Source organism: Thunnus maccoyii, chromosome 5, assembly GCF_910596095.1.
Source record: "Thunnus maccoyii chromosome 5, fThuMac1.1, whole genome shotgun sequence".
Lineage (NCBI taxonomy): Eukaryota > Metazoa > Chordata > Actinopteri > Scombriformes > Scombridae > Thunnus > Thunnus maccoyii.
The window spans coordinates 28,466,390-28,487,224 of record NC_056537.1 but is presented as its reverse complement, the minus strand read 5'-3'; the positions used below and the strand labels follow the sequence as shown (position 1 = coordinate 28,487,224).

At 37.4% G+C, this 20,835-nt stretch overlaps 1 protein-coding gene across 3 annotated transcripts in view; it reads right to left on the bottom strand.

The window, feature by feature from the left end:
- Positions 1 to 330: 330 nt before the first annotated feature.
- The window catches only part of chka (choline kinase alpha), a 28,218-nt gene continuing 7,713 nt past the window's right edge, over positions 331 to 20,835 (bottom strand). For all 3 annotated transcript variants that reach the window (XM_042410928.1, XM_042410927.1, XM_042410929.1), the window contains 9 exons: positions 14,819 to 14,932; positions 13,297 to 13,430; positions 10,350 to 10,454; positions 9,397 to 9,455; positions 9,208 to 9,295; positions 6,133 to 6,241; positions 5,912 to 6,018; positions 5,736 to 5,817; positions 331 to 5,060 (listed from right to left, as the gene is read on the bottom strand). In XM_042410928.1, coding sequence (XP_042266862.1) covers positions 5,001 to 5,060; positions 5,736 to 5,817; positions 5,912 to 6,018; positions 6,133 to 6,241; positions 9,208 to 9,295; positions 9,397 to 9,455; positions 10,350 to 10,454; positions 13,297 to 13,430; positions 14,819 to 14,932 — 858 coding nt within the window. In that variant the 3' untranslated portion in view covers positions 331 to 5,000. The remainder of the gene's footprint in view (positions 5,061 to 5,735; positions 5,818 to 5,911; positions 6,019 to 6,132; positions 6,242 to 9,207; positions 9,296 to 9,396; positions 9,456 to 10,349; positions 10,455 to 13,296; positions 13,431 to 14,818; positions 14,933 to 20,835) is intronic.

The following is a 20,835-nucleotide window of genomic DNA, read 5'->3' as shown; positions in this document are numbered from 1 at the left end:
ATTAACTATGTAATATAGTACTAGTTTAAGTAAACTAGGAATGTAAAAAAGCTCAATTCAAACTAAGTTAAATATTAATTCATTATTAATTTACTATTGCAATCTGAATTTACCATAGATGTTGAATTGTATGCTTGTTTGTAGACAAATATGTTTGCATGTTTGGCTGACCTGTCTTTAAATTATGCTAGTAATTAATTTTAATTAATTAATTGAAAATGTCTATTTTCTCTATAATTACTACAGAATTACCATGTTCACTATGTTCATATTAACCACGCGTATGCGTCCATGGAGCTGTGAGTGTATATGATATTGAAAAGAAACAAGTTGTTTTCTCTTTAACTTTTATTTGTGCAAAGCAGAAACGTAAATTTACAGCCAAAGTCATTTCTATGCTGCAGCAGTTCACCCAAAACCATTTTATATGACAAAGTATGTATTAATAAGTACATACTGTCACAGAGCATAATGTGTTTTCTTTTTCACAAAAATAAGTGGAATACATTAACACAATGTACATTCTCAAGAATATTTAGAATGACAAAGATACAAGTTTGCCATTCTTTATATTTAGATAATTTATAGCATGACCCTCTATATTTTTGTTAGTGAATATTACATGTATTACATAACAAGTGTTAACAGAAGTGAGGGTGTTTCTTTGTTCTTGACTGGGGACAAATTACATTTTTACTGAAATAACCAATTGGATCAAACTGGTAGTTCTTTTGGTCCAGAGTGTACATGATATTGGAGTAACAAGTATGGAATGTACAGCAGGTACAGATCATGGTGTCCATTTTTTTTGTAACAAATAAAAATAATGGCAACGGACAAGAGAATTGAGTTGGACATAGCGTATAGAGAAAGGTATGGGCAAAAGATATATTTAAAAAATGAAAAACAACTTTCGGAATAAGAAAAAACAAATTCAGGTTAGGTAGAAAGAAGAAAAAAAATCGCCCTTGTGAAAAGAACAGGTACTAAAATAAAGACTATTGCCTCATGAAGGATGTACCATTAACACTAAATTTTTATAATTGTCCAGTCCAATCCACTAGACATTCTGCTGATCCATCCCTCATTTCATTGCATCTCAAAATAAAGATTAAACTATACATTAAGCACATTCCAAATGAAATATAACATTGAAATATACAAAATACACTTGCATGTAAAATAAAACTAACATTTCAAGAACTTAAATGAGTCATAGTTCAACAGACCCCAAATGATTAAACATGAAAATACTCAAGTACATATTGTTTTTTCGGTCCTTAGATTAAAAGTGCCACAGTAGACATTCAAACACCTCTGGATGGTTCCAGTATCACCAGGTGACTGGTGCAGTGATCAGATAAGTTTTATGATCCAGGTCAGTTCGTTCTGTTCGTGTACACTGTAGATGACTGTGTAGCCATTCTCACAAGAAGTATGAGGTAATGCCTACTGTACACTTAAGAAAATCACAGTCATTTTGGTGGTTTCCACACTAAATCCCAGTGGCTCACAGATAAACAGGGACTCTACCCTGCTGTATAAATGTGCTACAACCAAACTTGAATAAACATGAATATGCATGTCAACTTTTGAGGTGATTGCACAGCTTTCATCTGTAGCAGCACAGTCACACAGCTGCAGTTATTAATGTATCTTTTCACAGCATTTCAACAATGAATCATACATTTTATGGCAAATAAGGGTCAAATTAAGTGTTTCTAACCAGTATTGTATGATAAGTAAACCAGATGTTGAGCAATATCTTTGGTGAAGGAGACAATTTAGATTGACCTTTTGAATTGACCATTTGCTAAACCCCCATTGTCTAATCATAGCTTAGTAACCAATTGTAATTAAGACCAGCAGGTTTGTCAAACTTTGGATTTCATCATGTCGAAGTGATGTGCATGGGGCTGTCAGCAATGCTCAGCATTTAAAAAATATAGAGGGTGGTGTATTATTTTTTTTAGCCTTTCCAAAAAACAAAAACAAAAGCATAAGGAATGCATTGTGTAACGTTAGCTGCAATCATAAGCTTGTCTGGTGCACAAGCGTACTACCTAACTGACAAGACTCACTGAGTGTTACTTCTAAAGCATAGGAACATATTATTTGGTAACTACATTACTTTATGGGATTACAGGTTCCATAACAAAAGCCCCATTCATGACTCCCACTGTATGGAAACCTGGATGCTATCAGAATTTAGGCTAATATTAGCAAATAAAATGGCAGAGGGTAAATGTAGTGCACTACATAGTAAATAGGGAGTGATTTTGGACTCAGCCATACTGTAGGGTTACATTTTCCAAACACATTAGTTGGTCCTCATTATAAAAGCTTTTTCTCTTTAAATGTTAAAACATACTGGTTGAAAAAACAAGTATATTAGCTAGCTGTACACTGCAATATGCAAACAATGCTTCTCCTATATTTCCATGTCTTATCATCAACTGGTGGAGATGCTGACTTTTGCCTGGGACATGTAGCTTTAGCCTCAGACTTTTAGCATATTATGTATGTAGCCATCAAGTGTATATTTAAGACCTCTTCTATGGAATTATCATGTTAAAACAAGTTCATTGGAAACATTAAAAAGTCAGCCTGACACAGCGTTCAGCATTCAGCAAACTAGCTAAGGATAGCTTAATTAGCTAGCTACAGCGACAGTCATTACCATCTTTAAAATCGACAGTCACTGGCTAGAAATGAGAAGCCTACTTTTGTTTATCTCTGGCTGATATCAAGAACCCATTATTTCAAAAATTGCAAAGAATTTTGAGTTGTAAATCTGCCTGTTATTGTAAACTGCATATGTGTGTGAGAATGGAAAGCTGATGTTGTAGGTGTAGTAACAGTAACTAATGGGGTGGGGTTTAGCGAAAGGTCAATTTTAGTCTGATTGTTCTCCACCGGGTACTATACCCTCCCAATATTGAAAATGTGAAAAAAGTGTAGACAATTGATGTCTATCATGGAAAGCTTTGCTGCCATTGTTAGCATTTCGAATCAAGTCTAATAGGCACTACTACTGTAGTGGCAAGCTGATCAACGTTAGCTCATGGTCACTGGTACCAATTAGAGTGAAAAGAGAAATGCTAACAACACCAAAAAGCTGTTTTTCACCAAATGTGAGAAGTGCCAGGCAAGGAAAATAAACTAAAATTCAACATATCTATGTCTCATTTAAAGGCAAAATGAAGGCTGTCCTAGCAGCAGATGATAAATTTGTGTATCTAGGTGTAATAGTACAGTTCTTGAGAGTTTGGCGCACATGTAATAACTTGCCGTGGTGAGGTAGAATTGAGCTGGTCTCAGGATGTTTGGATGAGCCGGACAAATTAGTCACAGTTCTCACTCTCACCATTGCTCATTTTAAACAATTTTGAACAATTATCCATCTGCATATGAGAAAGTCTGAAAGCAGAACCAATGAGGTAAGCCTGACACACACAGGGCACAGTGTTTCTCTATCCCAGTACTGAATTCCTTTGTTAAATGTGCATTAAGTAAGACTTTTATCCCACTAGGGAAGACAATGACCATTATATGAGCCAATGTGTGTCAGGGGTTGAGGTGATTAACACCAATGACTCAGCTCTCAGTAACAAAGAGTGGTCTTGGTCACTGATAGATATGGTTAAAGCAACATTTTACCAAATGCCCCTTTAACAGAGTTGCTACACAGCTGCAGTTGCAACTTATTTGAAGTAATCTGTGCAAAATTCAGCTGTGCAGTATGGTCTGCCTGCCTCTGTTGTTATTTTGGATTATGGATACCATGATGAGGCAACTTGGCAGGAGGCACTTGTGCCAGAAAAACAGTGATGTCATCAAAGAATCCATAACCACTATAAGGAACCACAGTGTACTGTGTGAAGTTTTCTTCAATGCTTAATTATGGTCATTTACTGTAGCTCCCTAGTTACAAATAGAGAATTTAGCAACAATTCCTCAGGTTCATAAAGCATAACTGGAAAGTCTTTTTAGCAAAAATCACACAACGCAGATGTAAATAGCCAATATGTAAACTATACTGAGATGGAGATTTACTGTCCCAGTGATCCATATTAATACCATAAATCTACCACATCTCTGTCAGTATAGATTTAACACGCTTAAGAAAAGCTCGTCGGTGTAATGGCGTTTTTAGCTAGGTAGCCAGGCAAAACCAGACCTAATTGTAAAGGAAATACCTGAAGTTTGATTACTTTGATTTTGATTTGGTGGAGTTTAACACAGAAAAAAGAACCTCAACTGTTCACATACATGGAAATACAACATTATCTGATGCCCTGGCCTAAAGAAAATATCAAATACAGCCGTTTAAAAAAGAAAATAGAACAAATACCAAGTGTGTAATATCTAGAGGTGTAGACATCAATCTGACCTGTTGATCAAGTCATGATTCCACCAGCCAATAAGCCAGCCCATCAGTAACAGATAGGACCAGGTTACTGGCACATTGAGATCTATATATAATATACATAGTTAGCAACTGGCTGCTTAAGTAAGCAGGAACCTACCAAGAGAAGTTCACATTTTGGTTCTTTCCCACAGAGCATTTCCATAAAGGAATGATCAATACATATACATTGATGCAATGTTAACATTTCCAACCCAGCTGTAACCGAAATCCACCTTTCTCCTGCTCAAAACGTAACCCTCATGTTAGTGGTATGGTTCAAACAAGGCAGAAGCAGAGAGCAGTTCTCACCAGTGATGAAGGTTAGTACAAGTCGACATTTTGTCTTTTTTTTGGCTCTCAGGGAGTTACGCGGTGTAAATTTTGAGCTGCAATGGATTTAGGGGTGTACTTTAAGCACCTAGCCATGTGATCAAGTCTAGGCTTTGGTCAACGCATCACCAACAGTAGCCAGCAAATACTCTCAAGGCAGGGAGTGTAAGTAAAGCATGTGGAATCTTTATCAGCCAGTATGTCCTCCTCCTGCCGTTTGGCTGAACACGTTGTCAATCCATCCAATCATCTCATTCCATTAGACAGCCCAGATCTTCTTCTGCTGGAAGTAGGCATCAAATCTGGCCAAGGCGTACTCCTAGAACACAGTCAAGTAAACATTCATTTATACCTGAATTCTCACCACACTGCTGCTGTGAGTTTCTCTTTTTAACAGAAATCCTGTTTTCATTCACTAATTATATCAAATGGCTTCTACCTAGCCGCCTTTTCAATCACTATTAAGCTACCATTAATGAAATTCAACATTTCCTAGCGACGTTTCACAGTAAAAGTGTATCACTATTGAGAGGGATTATGCCCTTTGAGTCACAAAAAGGCTTTTAATGTGAAACATCAGTGAAGGAAGTGTCGAGTGTCATGATGGTAACTTAACAATGACTGAAACAGCCAAGTAGAAGCATTTGGAAAACATTTGTGAATGAAAACAGACCAGACCGTTGGATAATGATGCTATGGAAATGTATACTATGCTAATTAAATGCTAAATAAAGACAATAGGTGAACATCCCTCAAAGGATGTAACATTACTAATATCCAGGAATCTTGTCCAAATGAGTTGATTACCCAACTTGGAGCATAATGCAAAAGGGGTGAACTGTATCACCTAGAGAGTTGTGACAGAGACAACCTTCCTCAGTCTGTCTCTGTGATATCTTGTCAGGTTGACATGGCAGCCTGACCTCACCACCTCTCATATTAACTGACTTTAACTAACTCAACAAGCATAAAAGTAATTAAATGTAGGACTCACCAGGTATCCAAACTTGATGGTGGAGAGCCGGGCCTGGATGATGGACCACAAGCCCCAAAAGAAGTGGGATGCCAGAGAGAACCTACAGTCAAAATCACATGGACACACGGTTTGTACTTTGTTTACTTTTCTATTGTATTATGTCACCTGACACTGAGTCCTACATCTGAGCTCACCTGTTGACCTCCACATACAGCTCCTCCTTCAGTTTCATTTGGTCCTCCTCACTCAGGTTGTCAAACCCTTGGTCAGACTCACGCAGATAGTTTTCAATGAAGTGGAGCTGTACGGAGACACCACAAGTTTGCAAAAGTCAGCAGTCAATAAATTAAGCCAAAGAAGCAAAAAATATCAAATTGAGTCAGAAGACGAAGTAAGTCACCAATATCATACACACCTGCTGGGCCTTTGAGGGGTAGGCCTGAGCGTTAACTTTGAAGAAAGGAAACTCGTCACAGTTGTAGTCATACATCCATTCACAAAAATGGTTACCAATGTCAAATCCCCTGCAAGGTTAACAGATGGACAGACACAATGACAGAAGAACAATTAGAGATGATGGATGAAAATATTGTTGTATTAAATAACTCAGTGTGTCTTGACAGTTGGGAAGAGTTAGTTTCTACATCCTGTACCACTGTTTTAGCTCCCAAAACAGAAATAATGATGCATCGGTATTTCGGTATTTTGATTTTCGTTTCAGTTAGCCCTGCCTTTGTTTGAGTATCTTTCCTGCAAAAACACAGGTTATTGTATCACCTGAGGCTGATGGGAACGTCATTCATTTTGCAGGTATTTGGTCACAAAACAAAGCATTGGATGAACTCAAATTTTGGCTGCTGTTGGCCATAAAAGCCAGGGGTTCACCAAAGTGATTCGATTTCATCCTCTGGGAACCATGAATATGTACAAAATTTTGTGCTGACCTATCTTGTAGATGAAAGGATATTTCACTAGATACATTAAAATTTTGACCTCCTGGTGGTGCTAGATGAAAAGTCATGATCACTTAATTCAATAGGATTCAACCTCTGGGCACCATGAATGTTTGTATGTATAAAATGTATAAAATTTCATGGCAATCCATCTTATAGTTGTTGAGATATTTCTGCCTGGACCAAAGTGGTGGCCTGGCTGACTGACTGACAGTGCCATCCCTAGAGCCACACTGCTGGCATAGCTAAAATGTATGTGAAAATATATTCATAAAGCAGAAAATGATAAATAAAGGTCTTCTTCTAATAAAAGCTAGTATCAAATAAAGGCCATCAGGTAAATCTTCAGATAAATAAAGGCCTCTATTTGAGAATTTGATTCTTGGAGCAAATACACTACGGTGCATATAGTCATGCCCTAAATCAACATGTTGATTCCAACATTGCTATCAGGAGCCAGGGAACATTTCCAACACAAAGCCTCCCACTGCTCTCTGGGACTAATCTACTTCTGTTTTCACATCTGGCTCATGTCGGTCAATGAGAAAAAAGAATCCAGAGGGTACTTGTCTGTGTGTCCGTTTGTGGGCGTGTTCTTCCTGTACATACATGATGGTACATGTGCTCACATGTTAGGCATGTGTGTGCAGTGGGTCACTTGTGTACAGAGGGTCACGTGTTTGCTGTGAAACATATGAGGAGACTTAAAGGGGCCACGCTGAAACGAGCTGCAGGGGGTGGGAGTATGTGTGTGTTAGTGTGTCTGTGTGAGAGAGAAAGAGAGAGAGCTTTGTCTGAGAGCATCAAGGCCAGTGTGATCTATGCTGTTTCCCATAATTGAGCCACTCAGGAATTCACACACACACAGATACAAACACATTTCAAGCCACTAAAAGGTGCAGAAAATAAGTGATCCTCTTATGTACAATGATATCATTGTATTCCCAGTCTATTCCCAGTTCTATGCGCACCACTGTACGGGAAATCTATTGCACCATCATTTCCATTTGTAACACTGACAGGTCTTTCCATGGCCTCCATCCTGCGTGTTCTCAATGGCCTGCCAAACTCTGGTTACATAACAGCTGCAGTGAATATTTTAACAGAGGGAGGTGGCCATGCATTATGAAATATTGATGGAAGACAGATAAAAGCCAGGCAGCATTCCTTTTCCTCTAGTTTTCCCTCTGATTTTGCTTTCTTACTTGGTCAATATCTAGGTTATCTCTCTCTTTCTCTTTTTCTCTTTCACTCTTCACCTACCCCACCCCTCACTTTCGGGTGCACAGCCAAGGTTTGTTGGTAGGAAAAGAACTGGCAGGGGGATGAAGGACGGTGACGCAGCAGAGGCAGCTGAAGGAGATTTAAACCCCCAACATCAGCAATGCCTGGCAGTCTGCACAGGGCATTTGGATTAGGTTATATGGTGGATCAATTTTACTTTATTTATTAAACTCACTTGTGAAGGTGTCAGAGTTCAAACACTGTTAGCTGAGCTAGACTTTATATTTCAAAAAGAAGAAGTGCAAACCAGACGGGAAATCCTGACAGCACTAAAAATTTCCCTAGAATTTACTAACATACTGCACAAAAATGTAGTCTCACAGTTACAGTTGTCTGATGACAGCTCGCACTGTATTTTCAAAAATCATTTTGGAAGGAGCTCAGGGCCAAAAGGAAATCTTTGGGGAAAAACAATCAGTTTAGCTGTGAACTTCCTTCCTTTCGTCATCTAGTTTCATTTCTCTGTGTTATGATGTGAAGGTCAACTCAGCAAAATACATTCCTCACAGGCCAGATTTTCTCCAATTCTTCCATTTCCCATTAGCTGCTTGTTCTCTGACTTTCACCACTGGGGTACAGAATACAGTTTGCAGTTTAAAATTTAGAAAGAAAATCTTAGTGGTACAAATTCAGTGTTGACATGCCTCTACGGTATGTAATGGCACGGTATGATACCTCTAAAAACAACATTTTAGCTTTAAAAATCAGATAAAGGAAGTCAAGAAAGATGGTTATTTGTTTATAAAAGCTATGTCTTAAAGGATAAAGCTAATATTATTCTACAGTTTTTGATACATTAATGTTTTTGTTTTTTACATCTTTAAAAATATTTCATTTTAAATATGCTAAGTAATTTCCCTAAACAGCTGGGCACTGTAGTTTTTAGCAACCATTATTCAAACAAGAGGAAATGGCGTGTTTGTTGGTGACTATTTTCAGCAGCAGGACAGTGTTTGTGGGATAAACTACGGTGTGTGTGTGTGTGTGTTCATGGTTATGAAAGAACATGTTACCCAATGCAACGGTGTGGCTCACTGACATGATTTTAAGAGTTTTTAAACAACAATGAAGCTCTACAGCACAGAGGAACAAGATATATCAGGCTATGAAAACACAGACACTTTCATTCAAATTCATGGTTTGTTTGGGTCTGCACATGTGATTTATTGGCATTTAAGAAAAATGAAGAATATCACCAGATTTATCTTTTAAACCAACGTTGCTGCAGGTGAAATCTGTAGCTGCTAACATACCTGTAGTTGTAGCTGCTGTACTCAAAGTCAATGAGCATCAGCTTCTGTTTGTCTGACGTCTGGCGGCCCTTCAGAAGAAGGATGTTCCCTGAAAGCAACACACACAAATGTTATTTTTTCTAAATCACTAAAGAGACAAGCAAGTGTCCAGCCTACAGTAAGAAGATGTTGGCGTCTGTATGTTCTTACCTTCCTGGCAGTCGTTGTGGCAGAACACCACAGGAGAGTGTGTGGACTCCAGCAGAGACCTGAACATATAGAAAAAGAGGTTAGAAGATGATCAATCTGCTGTGTTTAATATGTTCTGGACAAGAGATTTTAGTTCAAGATAAACTGTGTGCATTTTTACATACTGACTACAGTGATCCCCATGCTGGGACAAAATAATATGGATATCACCAAGGAGGCTTCATCTCTGTTTTGCACTTTATTATACAGCTTGCAACTGACTTCAGACCAGGAATAAAAACTTAAGCTGCCACTTTTTTCTTTTTTTTTAAATCCTGGAATGTGAGAAAAAGTCCTTTAGAGACAACAGATGGTGGTTCCTTTGACTCTGGATTAACGGCTTAAATCCACAGAGCTGCTGGAACAAATAAGTGGTTTGATCCATTTACCTGGCAGTTTGGTTAACGTTCAGAGTAGAAGCCAACCTCCAACAAGGTTTGCATGTTATACTGTTATACATGATTAGAATCACCATAATATATACAGTACATTGAAGGTTGACAGGTTAGTGCTCAGAATAACAACATGTAATTATCCAGGTGCTGATATTTCTGCTTTTCAACATCACGTTCTGGGCTGAATCCCAGTTTTGGAAAAAGGACTGACATGAATTTTATCGTAACATATCAGTGCTTCATTGCACTTGCTCTTTATCTCTACAGTCACTATTTAAAACATGAGCCGGTCAGCACTTTGTAATATTAATGAGACAGTGTCCAGTGTTCCAGTTTGCTGTGTTCTATCAAAAGTTATTACTCAAAGGTTAATCTGAGGTTTTTCTGCTGTAAACACCATCATAGGACCTACACATTCTGTACATTCTGTTGCATAACACCACAGCTGGAAACAAATGTATGTGTTGTGTGCATATCACCTCTGTGCTGGTGTGTGTGTGTGTGTGTACAGGAACATACTTGAGCATATCCATCTCCTGTGGCAGGTTGTAGCTGAGGAGGCGGTTGAAGCGACGCAGGTGGGACTCTCTGGTGAAATTGAGCCTCATGACTTGGCTCAGGTATCTAGTGAGAGTTACAAACTCACAGTTACTCCACCATTTCCCTCACAGATATTTGTCTTTGATCTGACAAAGTAGTGTGATACACGATGAAGTCAGGATCATGTGAGAGAAACATCATCCTGACTCACTGATAGGCATGATGCCTCATCTTGACAAGCAAAATAGAGAATCAGAGGTTATTAATGGTCTTACTGGAACTACTGCATATTAATTTCCTCTTCTACTAATACAATTACAATAAATATCAGATTACAGTAGTGTGTGAACCAATGAGGTAATACATTATTTCAAGTCCCCCTATTTAGCATTCCTAAGCAGTACACAAACAGTTAATAAATGGTCTATAACATACCATAATGTATTTGCAAACTGATATACTGTATAAGCATATTATACATGAAAATTTAGCAAAACAGAGTTGTAATAGTATAAAATGCATCTTCATAGGAGACACTAAACACTTAAAATGTCCTTATATCTGTTTACAACCATATTATAGTGCATTATAAAGCATTTATTCAATGTTTATATACTTCTTATTAAAGCTGGACTTAAAGAGTTGTAAAAATTATTGTAAAAATAAAAAAGGTTAATTTAATTATAATCAAATATTAGTTACAGTGGTAGTAATTACTGTAGTTATAAAAGTAGTGGTAGTAGTAATAGCAGTAGTGTTGTAGTAGAAGATTCAAAAAAAGTGGAGGCTGTAGTAGCAGATGCAGTAGTCCTAGAATAAGGCAGTAGTAGTAGTTCTGTGTGTGTGTCTGTGTGTACGCAGGTGCAGAGAAGAGGAACAGAGATCTGAATGCGGTTTGTCAGATAAAGTGGTAAGTCAGAAAAAATATTCACATGTTCTCTTTTTTTCTCAAGAACGGCCGAAAATTCCCATAATATTTCTTCAGGAGATTGGCTGGTTGTTGATTAACACAAATGAGTAGCAATAGTAGTAGCTTTGATGTTCTCATCATTACCGCCACTATAACTCCATATCTATTTTTATGATAACAACCATATATGACCATATAGTCAGAAGTGAGATTTGTAGAAAATTAGTTCCATTTAACTCTAACAATATCTAAGACTGTGATGTCTTTACTAAAGACATCTCTTCAATCTGAATCGGGCTCTGTGTAGCCGCATCATCACTCACAAGCTTATGACAAGTGTTTCTCAGATATCTCATCACTCAGAAGGTATATGACAAATGGTGTGATGCATATGAAAACCAGCAGGCCTGAACCATATATCCTTACTGCAGTACACATTATACAGGATGCAATATAATAATGCAAATTAACACATTACACTGTTTAAACACATACCATTTGAGAGAGAATGAAAACTAGCTTAGTTCTATTTGTTCAGTGCTAAAACAGTTTGAAAAAAGTCATAAGCATAATTTATACTGGTTTAATTACATTTTGGCTACATACAGAGATAAGAAGAAAACAAGAGAAATTGGAGGAAAATAGCAGGGAGAACTGGAGTCTCTGGTAAGTTCTGAATCAGTCAGAGGCTAAAGTGCAACACAAACCAGCACAGGCACATAGTGTTGTTGCTAGCTAGCTACAGCTAACATCTGTACAGTATGTTTGTTGGTTGTTTGGGATGACTAAACACAGACAGCAAAAACACTCCAATAGTCAAATTTGCACTAGTCATTTTAGGCAAAGTTTGCTTCACTTTCACACATTAAAAGTGAATGTGTGTTCAAACTGAAAGCGATACAAATTCAGGTTTGGACTGGTATAGCATACAAGATGAATTAAGCTAGCATGCATTTTGTGTGGGTTTTCAACTAACTTTAAAGTGAGTGAAGAAGGCAATAAAAACTGCACTAAATAGCAATTTATGAAAAAACAAATACATCTGCTATTTTAAATAATTTAGTATTAAGGATGATGCTTCTTTGATTCTTTCTTGTTTTAAATGAAACTACACATTTAAAGGTTAATATATCTGGTTAAATTAGGTACTTTCTTGTAACTGTGCACATTATATTACGTAACTTTTAGAAGTGCTTTTTAAATTTTGTTCAGTCCTGATTACCAGCACCGATCATTCTAAACAATGATAATCTAAGAGAAAAAGAAAATCCTGTATGTCATAAAAGTAGTCATTTCTCTTTTGAATTGAATGTCACTTAGCAAAGATAAAAATCATTTAACAGCCTGAGTCCACTTGCTGTTTGCCCACTAAACTTCACATGGAGCTTAAGGACTCTAGCATCTGTGCTTCACAATCAGTTGAGGAGTTTAACACACCCAAAACTGTGTTCTAGCTTCTCTGACATGTCTAAAAAAAGGTCAGTCACCTCTATGAAATGGCTAAAGCAGCATGTGAATTTTCACTTTAATAAATTATTACACAGTAGCCCTTTCTTTCTACGTTTCTTTTCTGTCATCAGCCTTTACAAAATGAACACGTCAGTCACACGGCTGGACAAATGAGTCATGTTTGTGAAACATAATCCAGGTGGTGATAAACAAGTATTTACGCCCTTACGGTAAAGAAAAGTGGAACAGGACCATGGACTTTATCACCACATGCTGACAAACATTGTGCAACGTAATCCTTATAAACATCCGACAAAAACATTTGAAAGCAATTCAAACGGAAGTGTATCATGATAACCTGACTGCCAACTCATTACTTGTCAATAAGTAATCAGTGACATCATGTGTTATCTTCCGATTCAGAAACTTGATACTGGCACAGTGTTTAATCTTCTTCTCTCGCTGGTATTAGCCAGAGAGGAGACAGAATGATCTTGGGAATATCACTAAAAATGAGACAGTACATTAGATGGGGCAGGTCAAGACAATGAGATTTTCTTGACTTACTTGTCCATGGTTCCAAACAGCCACTTGGGTTCCTTGTTGAAAGGCATCCTCATTGCATGAAACTTGGCCATCTTCTCTGCAACCTCCGCTGAGATACTGGGGTCACTTAACTCACAGGTGTCCAGTTTACGGCTCTGTTAACAGGATATTGTAACTGGTTATTTTATTCATAACCATTATTTTTTTATGAATACTATAAGTGTCTTAGTAGCCCAAATCACAATATGCTGTAGCAGAGAAAAATACACATTCACAATTTACCCTGAAATGAATCCATATCAAAATCCTGAGAAATCAACAAACATTGTTGAACCCAACATTGTTGAACCCAGCTGGGTCGGCAAACATGAATCTGTTATGTACAGTTTACTGACGTTATGAAATCCTCCGGGAAGTCCCGGTATTTAAGTTCAATCAGTCAAAGTCCAATCAGCTTTTTGTTCTTGCTGTACATCCATGTTTAAAGAACATGAATGTCTTGAATGACGTGTGGCTGGTCAGTTCAATGGTAGAAGTCATTACTTTCTTCAATATGTAAAATGAATTGTTTAACACAGTCCTGTTTAGATACTGAAGAGCAGATGTTTTATGGTTTATTAGTTCTTTCTGAACATTGATCAATAATGCACCATTGAATAGTACACCTCACACACACACTATATTATATCATTCTTTCCCAGGCTGTCAGTGCTAAATTTTAACCAATGCTTCTCCATGCCTAATTCAAATCCTAACCCTAAATACAAATAATTTTACTAATACTTTTTTGACGGTTTATTTTGAGAAATATAAACGCTTATTTCTAAAAAACTTTTTTTTCGTTAAACAAAAGGAGAGCTCACATCTTAAAGCCCCACATATTTTGGTTTCATATCATGTTTTTTCTCTGCACATTTACTGTTCAGGACATTATTTATTAAAAATTGAACACTCAAAAAACTATGCTGCACTATCAGGTTTGATTTGACTGACACCATAAGCAAAAAACCCCCACGACATTTTGATTAAAATATTGCTGAACTGTGATTGGTGGACAGAAATGCATGACATTCTCTCATGTGAAATAACCAAAACTGTTCTTACTCATGCAGAAAATTTTATGTTCTTATAGGACCTTGTTGTTCATTTTAAGAAGCTGACTGAGAATAGATTTTCAGGTAGCTCTGTCTAATTAATAAAATTGGCAAAAATGTGTAATAAATCAACATCTGTCAGATCAAAGAGAAAGCAAACAAGATATATATTTGACCAGACATTTGGTTACTTGACAGTTATCCGGTGCTGTCGACACATTTTGGCCAATACCGAGTCCTAAAAACAGCAAGAACATACACTACGATACCGCAACTAATTTAAAAAATGATTCAATAAAATTGATTGAATTGTCTGCTTGTCTTAACTAGGTTAAACTAAGGTCTTCATAATTAAGGTGTTCCGATTATTCGGTGTACCTTTTTTAAACTGATCACAAAAGTAAATATATACAAACCCATGTGCATATGAACAACAACAGGTAACTTACGGGAACATACTGCTCCAGTCGGCCCTGAGGGAAAATGCCGTAGAGTTTAGGTCCCAACTCCCTCTCGGCCAAGATCGCAAACATCACACTCTCCAGTACCATGGCCTCTGCCCCCTAAAAACACACACACACAACGGTAAGAAACCTAACAGCAAAACATTTAAAGTATGTGCCCTCACCATCACCACTACCCATCAGTGCTGTAAAATGCAACAGGAACAGCATGGCAAATGAGACAAAGAGCTTTTCCTCATCACAGTTTCTGAAAACATGAAAGTTGGAGTGAGATGGGTTGAGAGTAGTGAAGGAAACAATTCTTCTGTTGGCACCTTTCAGACATGGAGGCTGTAACAGTGCTTGGCTCATGTTCAAGATGATATGACCTTTACGGATAGAGAAACTGTCACAAGATAAGGAAGATCTTTCATTTGGTAGAGGCGTTTCTTCCTCAAAGGTCATATGATGTAGATATGTTGTGTTTTAGTGTGCTTCTCCACGCATCTCCCATTGGCTTCAATAGAGCTAGCACCAAAGTCTGTCACCAAGCAGAGCATTACAACGTTGGTATTCTGACGTAATGACCCTTCCTTCTTTTACCGTTTCCTTGAAAGCAGTTAACATGAATAAAAATACAGCAAGACTTAGCTGGTAATTTGACAAGTGGAATTTTCCACAGGGGATTTTTAAAATATTTTGCCCTGTAGCACACACAAAAACAAATTCAGTGGCACCATTTCTTAAAGAATATGTAAGTTGCATGAGAAAAGATAATTTGGTGTTAGTGTTAATAGCAATGTATGAGAGTCACATACATTTTTAAGGTATCTAAGCAGGCAAACTGCCAGGGCAACTTTAACAGAAAAAGGATTAAAGATCTGACATGTAAAAATGTCAGAACATTAAAAAGGTAAAGTCCATGTCTGAGAGGGGCTGCAGTGGAAATCAGGGGGAGGAGAGGAAGGGTGGGAGAGTTGAAATGAGGAGAAATTCTGTGTTTAGGGTTAGATGGGTTTGCCTTTCAGAGCAGTGAGGAGAACACAAGAGGTAGATTAAAACTTCCAGGAAGAGTTGGCCCACTCAGAGCACCAGTCACTGTTGAAGCAGCTGAAGCAGAGAAGACGGCCTTGTCTTTCCTCCTTTATCTTAGAGACACACAAAACTCACACACCAACACACGTAGCCTGAAGCACAACAGGGGCCAATGTTAACAGGGAACCTTCTCTCATACCAACACAAACAAGTTCAAGAGCCTGAAAGACTGATGCTGTGTGCTGGCTTCTGACCGACTTCATTTAGCTTCTCTCTATTGTGTAGAGAGGACAGAAGACTGGGCTTCAAACCAAGTAGGCAGGAGGTCGTTAGCAGGGGAGAGGGATTGTTGGCAGAGCAAGGCTCACAACATGAACTGGTCCAGCGCTCAGTATACAGCTGATTCACCTAAATAAACCTTAACTATTAATAAACTAATAAAAGATTAATGAAGTTATTACATCTGCTCTTCCGGATGGCAACTTAAACACAGCAACTTAGCAAGACTAAATTATCACTAATTAGTTTCTAGATTCAAATTAATACTAGTCTGAAGCTAGTTAGTTAGCAGGATCTAGCTAGCTAGCAATAAAGTTCTTTCTCTTACATTTTTATTCATATACTGACTAGACTTCCTTTTCTCTCAGTACCCTTGCCAGTTAGAAAAAGGGCTTTCTGAAAAAGTGGTTCTTCTTGTTTCAACTCAAACAATAAGGAAATGACTGCTTTCAGCAGGAAATGAAACTCTAATCCGCAAAAAAAACTCAAATAGCTTCATGTGGTAGAATCTCAGAACATTCATTCATGCCAAAAAACACCTTTTACATTAAAATAACTTTCATGTATCATGAATATTTGAAATAACCTGAGTCTACATGTAGTGGCAAATGTAAGGGCTGTAGTTAATATGAATGATTCCGCTAATGTCACAATGCTAATCAAATGTTCATAAACAGCTTTTGCAAAACAGTTTACGCATTAAATTCATTTACTTTCAGGTTGCTGTAAATGCAAATGTGAAATGTCTGATGAAGGTCACTCGACCAAAACATAGCTTCGGAATAAATGTAAGTGTTTATTATTTATTAAGTGTGCAGGAGTTACACCTGTCTGTCTACAGGTGCTTTTACTGGTACAGCCACAACAAAATTTTCATAGGAGATGGAGTTTTCCAGCTCATGCTGCAATCTATTTTCATTTAAATGTGACCCTAAATGGTTGCAGTAAAAAGCAGTATAACATATTGTTAAGTTAAACCTATTAAGTGAAAATCCTTCAGATAAATTTCTGCAGAGACAGAGATTTGGATCTGAACACTGGGCCTCGAGCCAGGGAATGTGTTTCACACTGATTGTCCCGCAGGAAGCCAACTTAAAGGAAACAATACTGCCCGCTTAGTGGCCTCCTAGATGTTACTTTGAATCATGGTGCAAACATGTTTCTCAAAACATAACTCACCACTTACAGAGAAGCTCGACACTGAACTCTGAACTGAACTAGAAAGATGCTAGTGTCTAATTATATACATAACACTTTAAATAGAAGTTGAAAATTCAAATTCAATTTCAGTTTTCAGCAATTACTTTTATGCAGAGTACAAAGATGTAAAATATGAAACCAGACAAGGTTGATAAAGAATTCCGAGGTGGTTTTTTGAAGAGATAACGTGCTAAACATTTTATTGTTGTGACTGTACTCAAACAGCCTACTTGTAACAAGCTGCCAAAAACAGGCAAGTTGTCTCTTCCATCATTCTCAGAAAAATGTTGCAATTTGTGTTCCTTCTTATATTTCAAAGAAAATGATTGACAACAGGACTGCAAAGAACAATAATTTTTTCTTACCGAATAATATGCAGATTATTTTCCTTACTGATTAAGTAATTGCTTAGTCTACATGTCAGAAAATGGTTTTAAAAAAACACCCATCAAAATTTCCTAAAGCCTAATGTAGCATCTTAAAATTGTTTGTTTTGTCTGACCAGTAGACCAAAAAATATTCAGCTTAGTATTGCATAAGAAATATAAAAGCTATAAATCAATAAATTTGAGAAGCTGCAACCAGAATTTTTGGGGCATTTTTGCCTGAAAAGGACTTTAACGATTAATTACATATCACAATTTTTGCAGATTTTTTTCTGTGAGGTGACTGTTGTTATCTGCAAAGAACCTGCACTTTCCGTCGATTTTACAAATCAAGGTGTGTTTTCAGGTGTTGGAGAGTACCACTGCATCTGTGAAAAAAGTATAAAGCCTTTTGTGGCTCCAGATGTAGCTGCATGAAGTTTGATTTAAAAAATGCCTCAAGTGATGTCACTTGAGTCAGCAATGGTTCGTTCATCTCTAGTTGAGACTTCCAGCTCCAGGCTACATTAGCTGCATTGCATTGTGGATAATGTAGGTGGCAGATTTTGCCAAAGAAGAAGAAAGCATGAAATAAAAAAGATGATATCTCTGGTCACGCTGCATCAATTTTGATCTTTTTTGTTTTAAAACTGTTCATCATAAATCAATGGAGTGTTCTTTTAAGAAGAGGCTTTAAAAAAAAATCTGTCCAAGACTATTGGCAACGATCACATTAACATCTAGACATTTTATTTAGCATATTACAACTAGATCAAGTAATGTTTAATCTTAACAAAATTGTTTGAAGCACAGAACAATCTATCTTTTTCTTACATCTGCATAATGTTTCTATCAGCATAATGTTAATAACAGAGGGATACCGTGCCGACTTTAGAAACGCTTTCACATCTTGAGCAAACAAACTATCCACCTCCTGCACATTGTGCAGCACATTCTGCCTCATTCCCAGAGCATTTGTTCAGAGAAAACTCCCCACCGTTATGTAATGCCTTATCTGCAGAGTGCTGATCACATGCCGTTTCAAATCCCCAATGTGAATTATCCACATTACCATAATCATCTTGACACACATACTGCCAGACAACAGGCCAGCTGGCGGTCTGTGTGTAACACAGAGCAAAGACTCAAACTCCAGTGGGGCTTATAAGATGTATCAGTCCTCTGACAGTATTTCAGCAAGTCAGTGAGTGCATCCGTGTACTGACCCAGATCTGCAGCATCCAGCTTGCATATGTACTGTATATTCAGAGCTTATTTTTGGCTTGTTCTAACCTACATACTGTATGTGACACATGGACAGTAAGAGATCAGATCAAAGTATTGACTCAGGGATTCAGTTAGTGTATAATCTCTATTTAAGCGATAACATTTACAAACACGCTTTAGTGTGGGTTCTGAGGACTGAGCTGTGATATCACTTTTATGCCAGTGATAACCATGTTTACTGTGCTCTTGTGCAGGTCACAGATTTAAATTTAGAAATAGCGATAAAGAGAAATCGGATGAGAGAATAGTTGTAACAGTTGTAGCAGGGACAGCGAATTGGTCAGACAGCTAATTTCCTAATCTGGAATGATGTCAAAAATTACTCAAAACACACATAAATACCCTCTCTTTTCTTATATGTATGCAGATTACACACAAAAAAATACTCTTGTTGGAGAAAAGCTGTTATATGAGAACAGAGCACAATTCATCCCTTCACCTTTCTGTTTAGAGGCTGTCAAAGTGTCCCACACAGTGACTGCAGTGGCCACATATCGACTGTCCGACAGCTCTGCAGTCCATCCCTTCAACTTCTGTTTCATTTCCTCTGACCTATTTTAAAGGCCACTGGTCGATTTGCAGCCTGTTTGATTTGGCTCACTCTTCTGGGCAAGTCTCCCACTCGTTCAAAAGTTAATTATCAACAAGCCATACTGTAGATGTCAAGCCAGCTCAATGTTAAGGCACAGAAGAATTTAAACATTCCTAATAAGCACCTCCCTCCTACTACTACATGCTTTTCAGGCAGGAAACGGCAACGTCCTGTAGTAAATCTGAATATTCTTTTTGGAGTCCCCCTTCCTGTTAAAAGTACTATTATTTTAACCTCACAATCGCATTTACTGAGAGCTGATGTAGGGACCGTGTTCTCTGCAAGTATTTGATTATATCTGAATTGTAATTGTTACACTGGTCTCATAACAGTGCTGCTACTCTGCTCAGAGATATTTAGCAGCTGACCTTGGGGTGTTGCAGCAGGTGCACTGTGACCTGCCGACAACTGCTGCTTTAACCTCAATACTTATCTGTCCTGTTAACTGTGTCAATAAGCCTGTATAGGGATAGATACGAACCGACCACAAATCTCTTATATATTTATAAGGCTGATACTGACCTCAATATTTGGGAGTTCAAAGAGTCTGACAACAATATATCCGTCAACATGACTTTAACATAAACACAAACTTTTAAAAAATTACCTACAACATATCTTTGGCGTTTCTATACTTTTCTAACCGTTTTATTTCAACATAAATGCCGAGACATATATTTGTGATAAGCTAATATTAGCCAATATATTGGCCTGGATGATTTATTGGTCTAGCTCTATTGGTGCTAAATAACATAAACTGTGTTACTCAACACCAACCTATCACCAATAGTACTTCTTTATCTACAGTAAACAAATTACAATTAGTACACTAGGTAATTTTTATTCCATAAATTCTCAAATAAGAGAATGTTCACCAGTAATAGCATATATAGAGTAGGCCATTCCCTAATAAAGGCCGGGTAAAAAACATTGAGAAAGGGCTGAACTACTCCATCTCTTAGTAGCTTACATGATAATTTGAGTATAATGTACATTTCCACAGCACCAGTTCCACAACAGTCCTGTCAAACTCTGCTTTTCAACACAAATGCTGTTTTCATTCACAAAATAATTTCAATTGATTCTACTTTGTCAATTATTTGAGCTCAGTTTAGTTACTATCAGTGAAAGTCAACACTTCTCAGAGATGTTTCAACTTATAAAAACCTACTAGGAAAGGGATTTAATGGGAAACAATTGTGCAGAAGGCACTTAGTTTCACCGATGGTAAATTAACCAAACCTAACCTTTGCCAAAAAAACTGC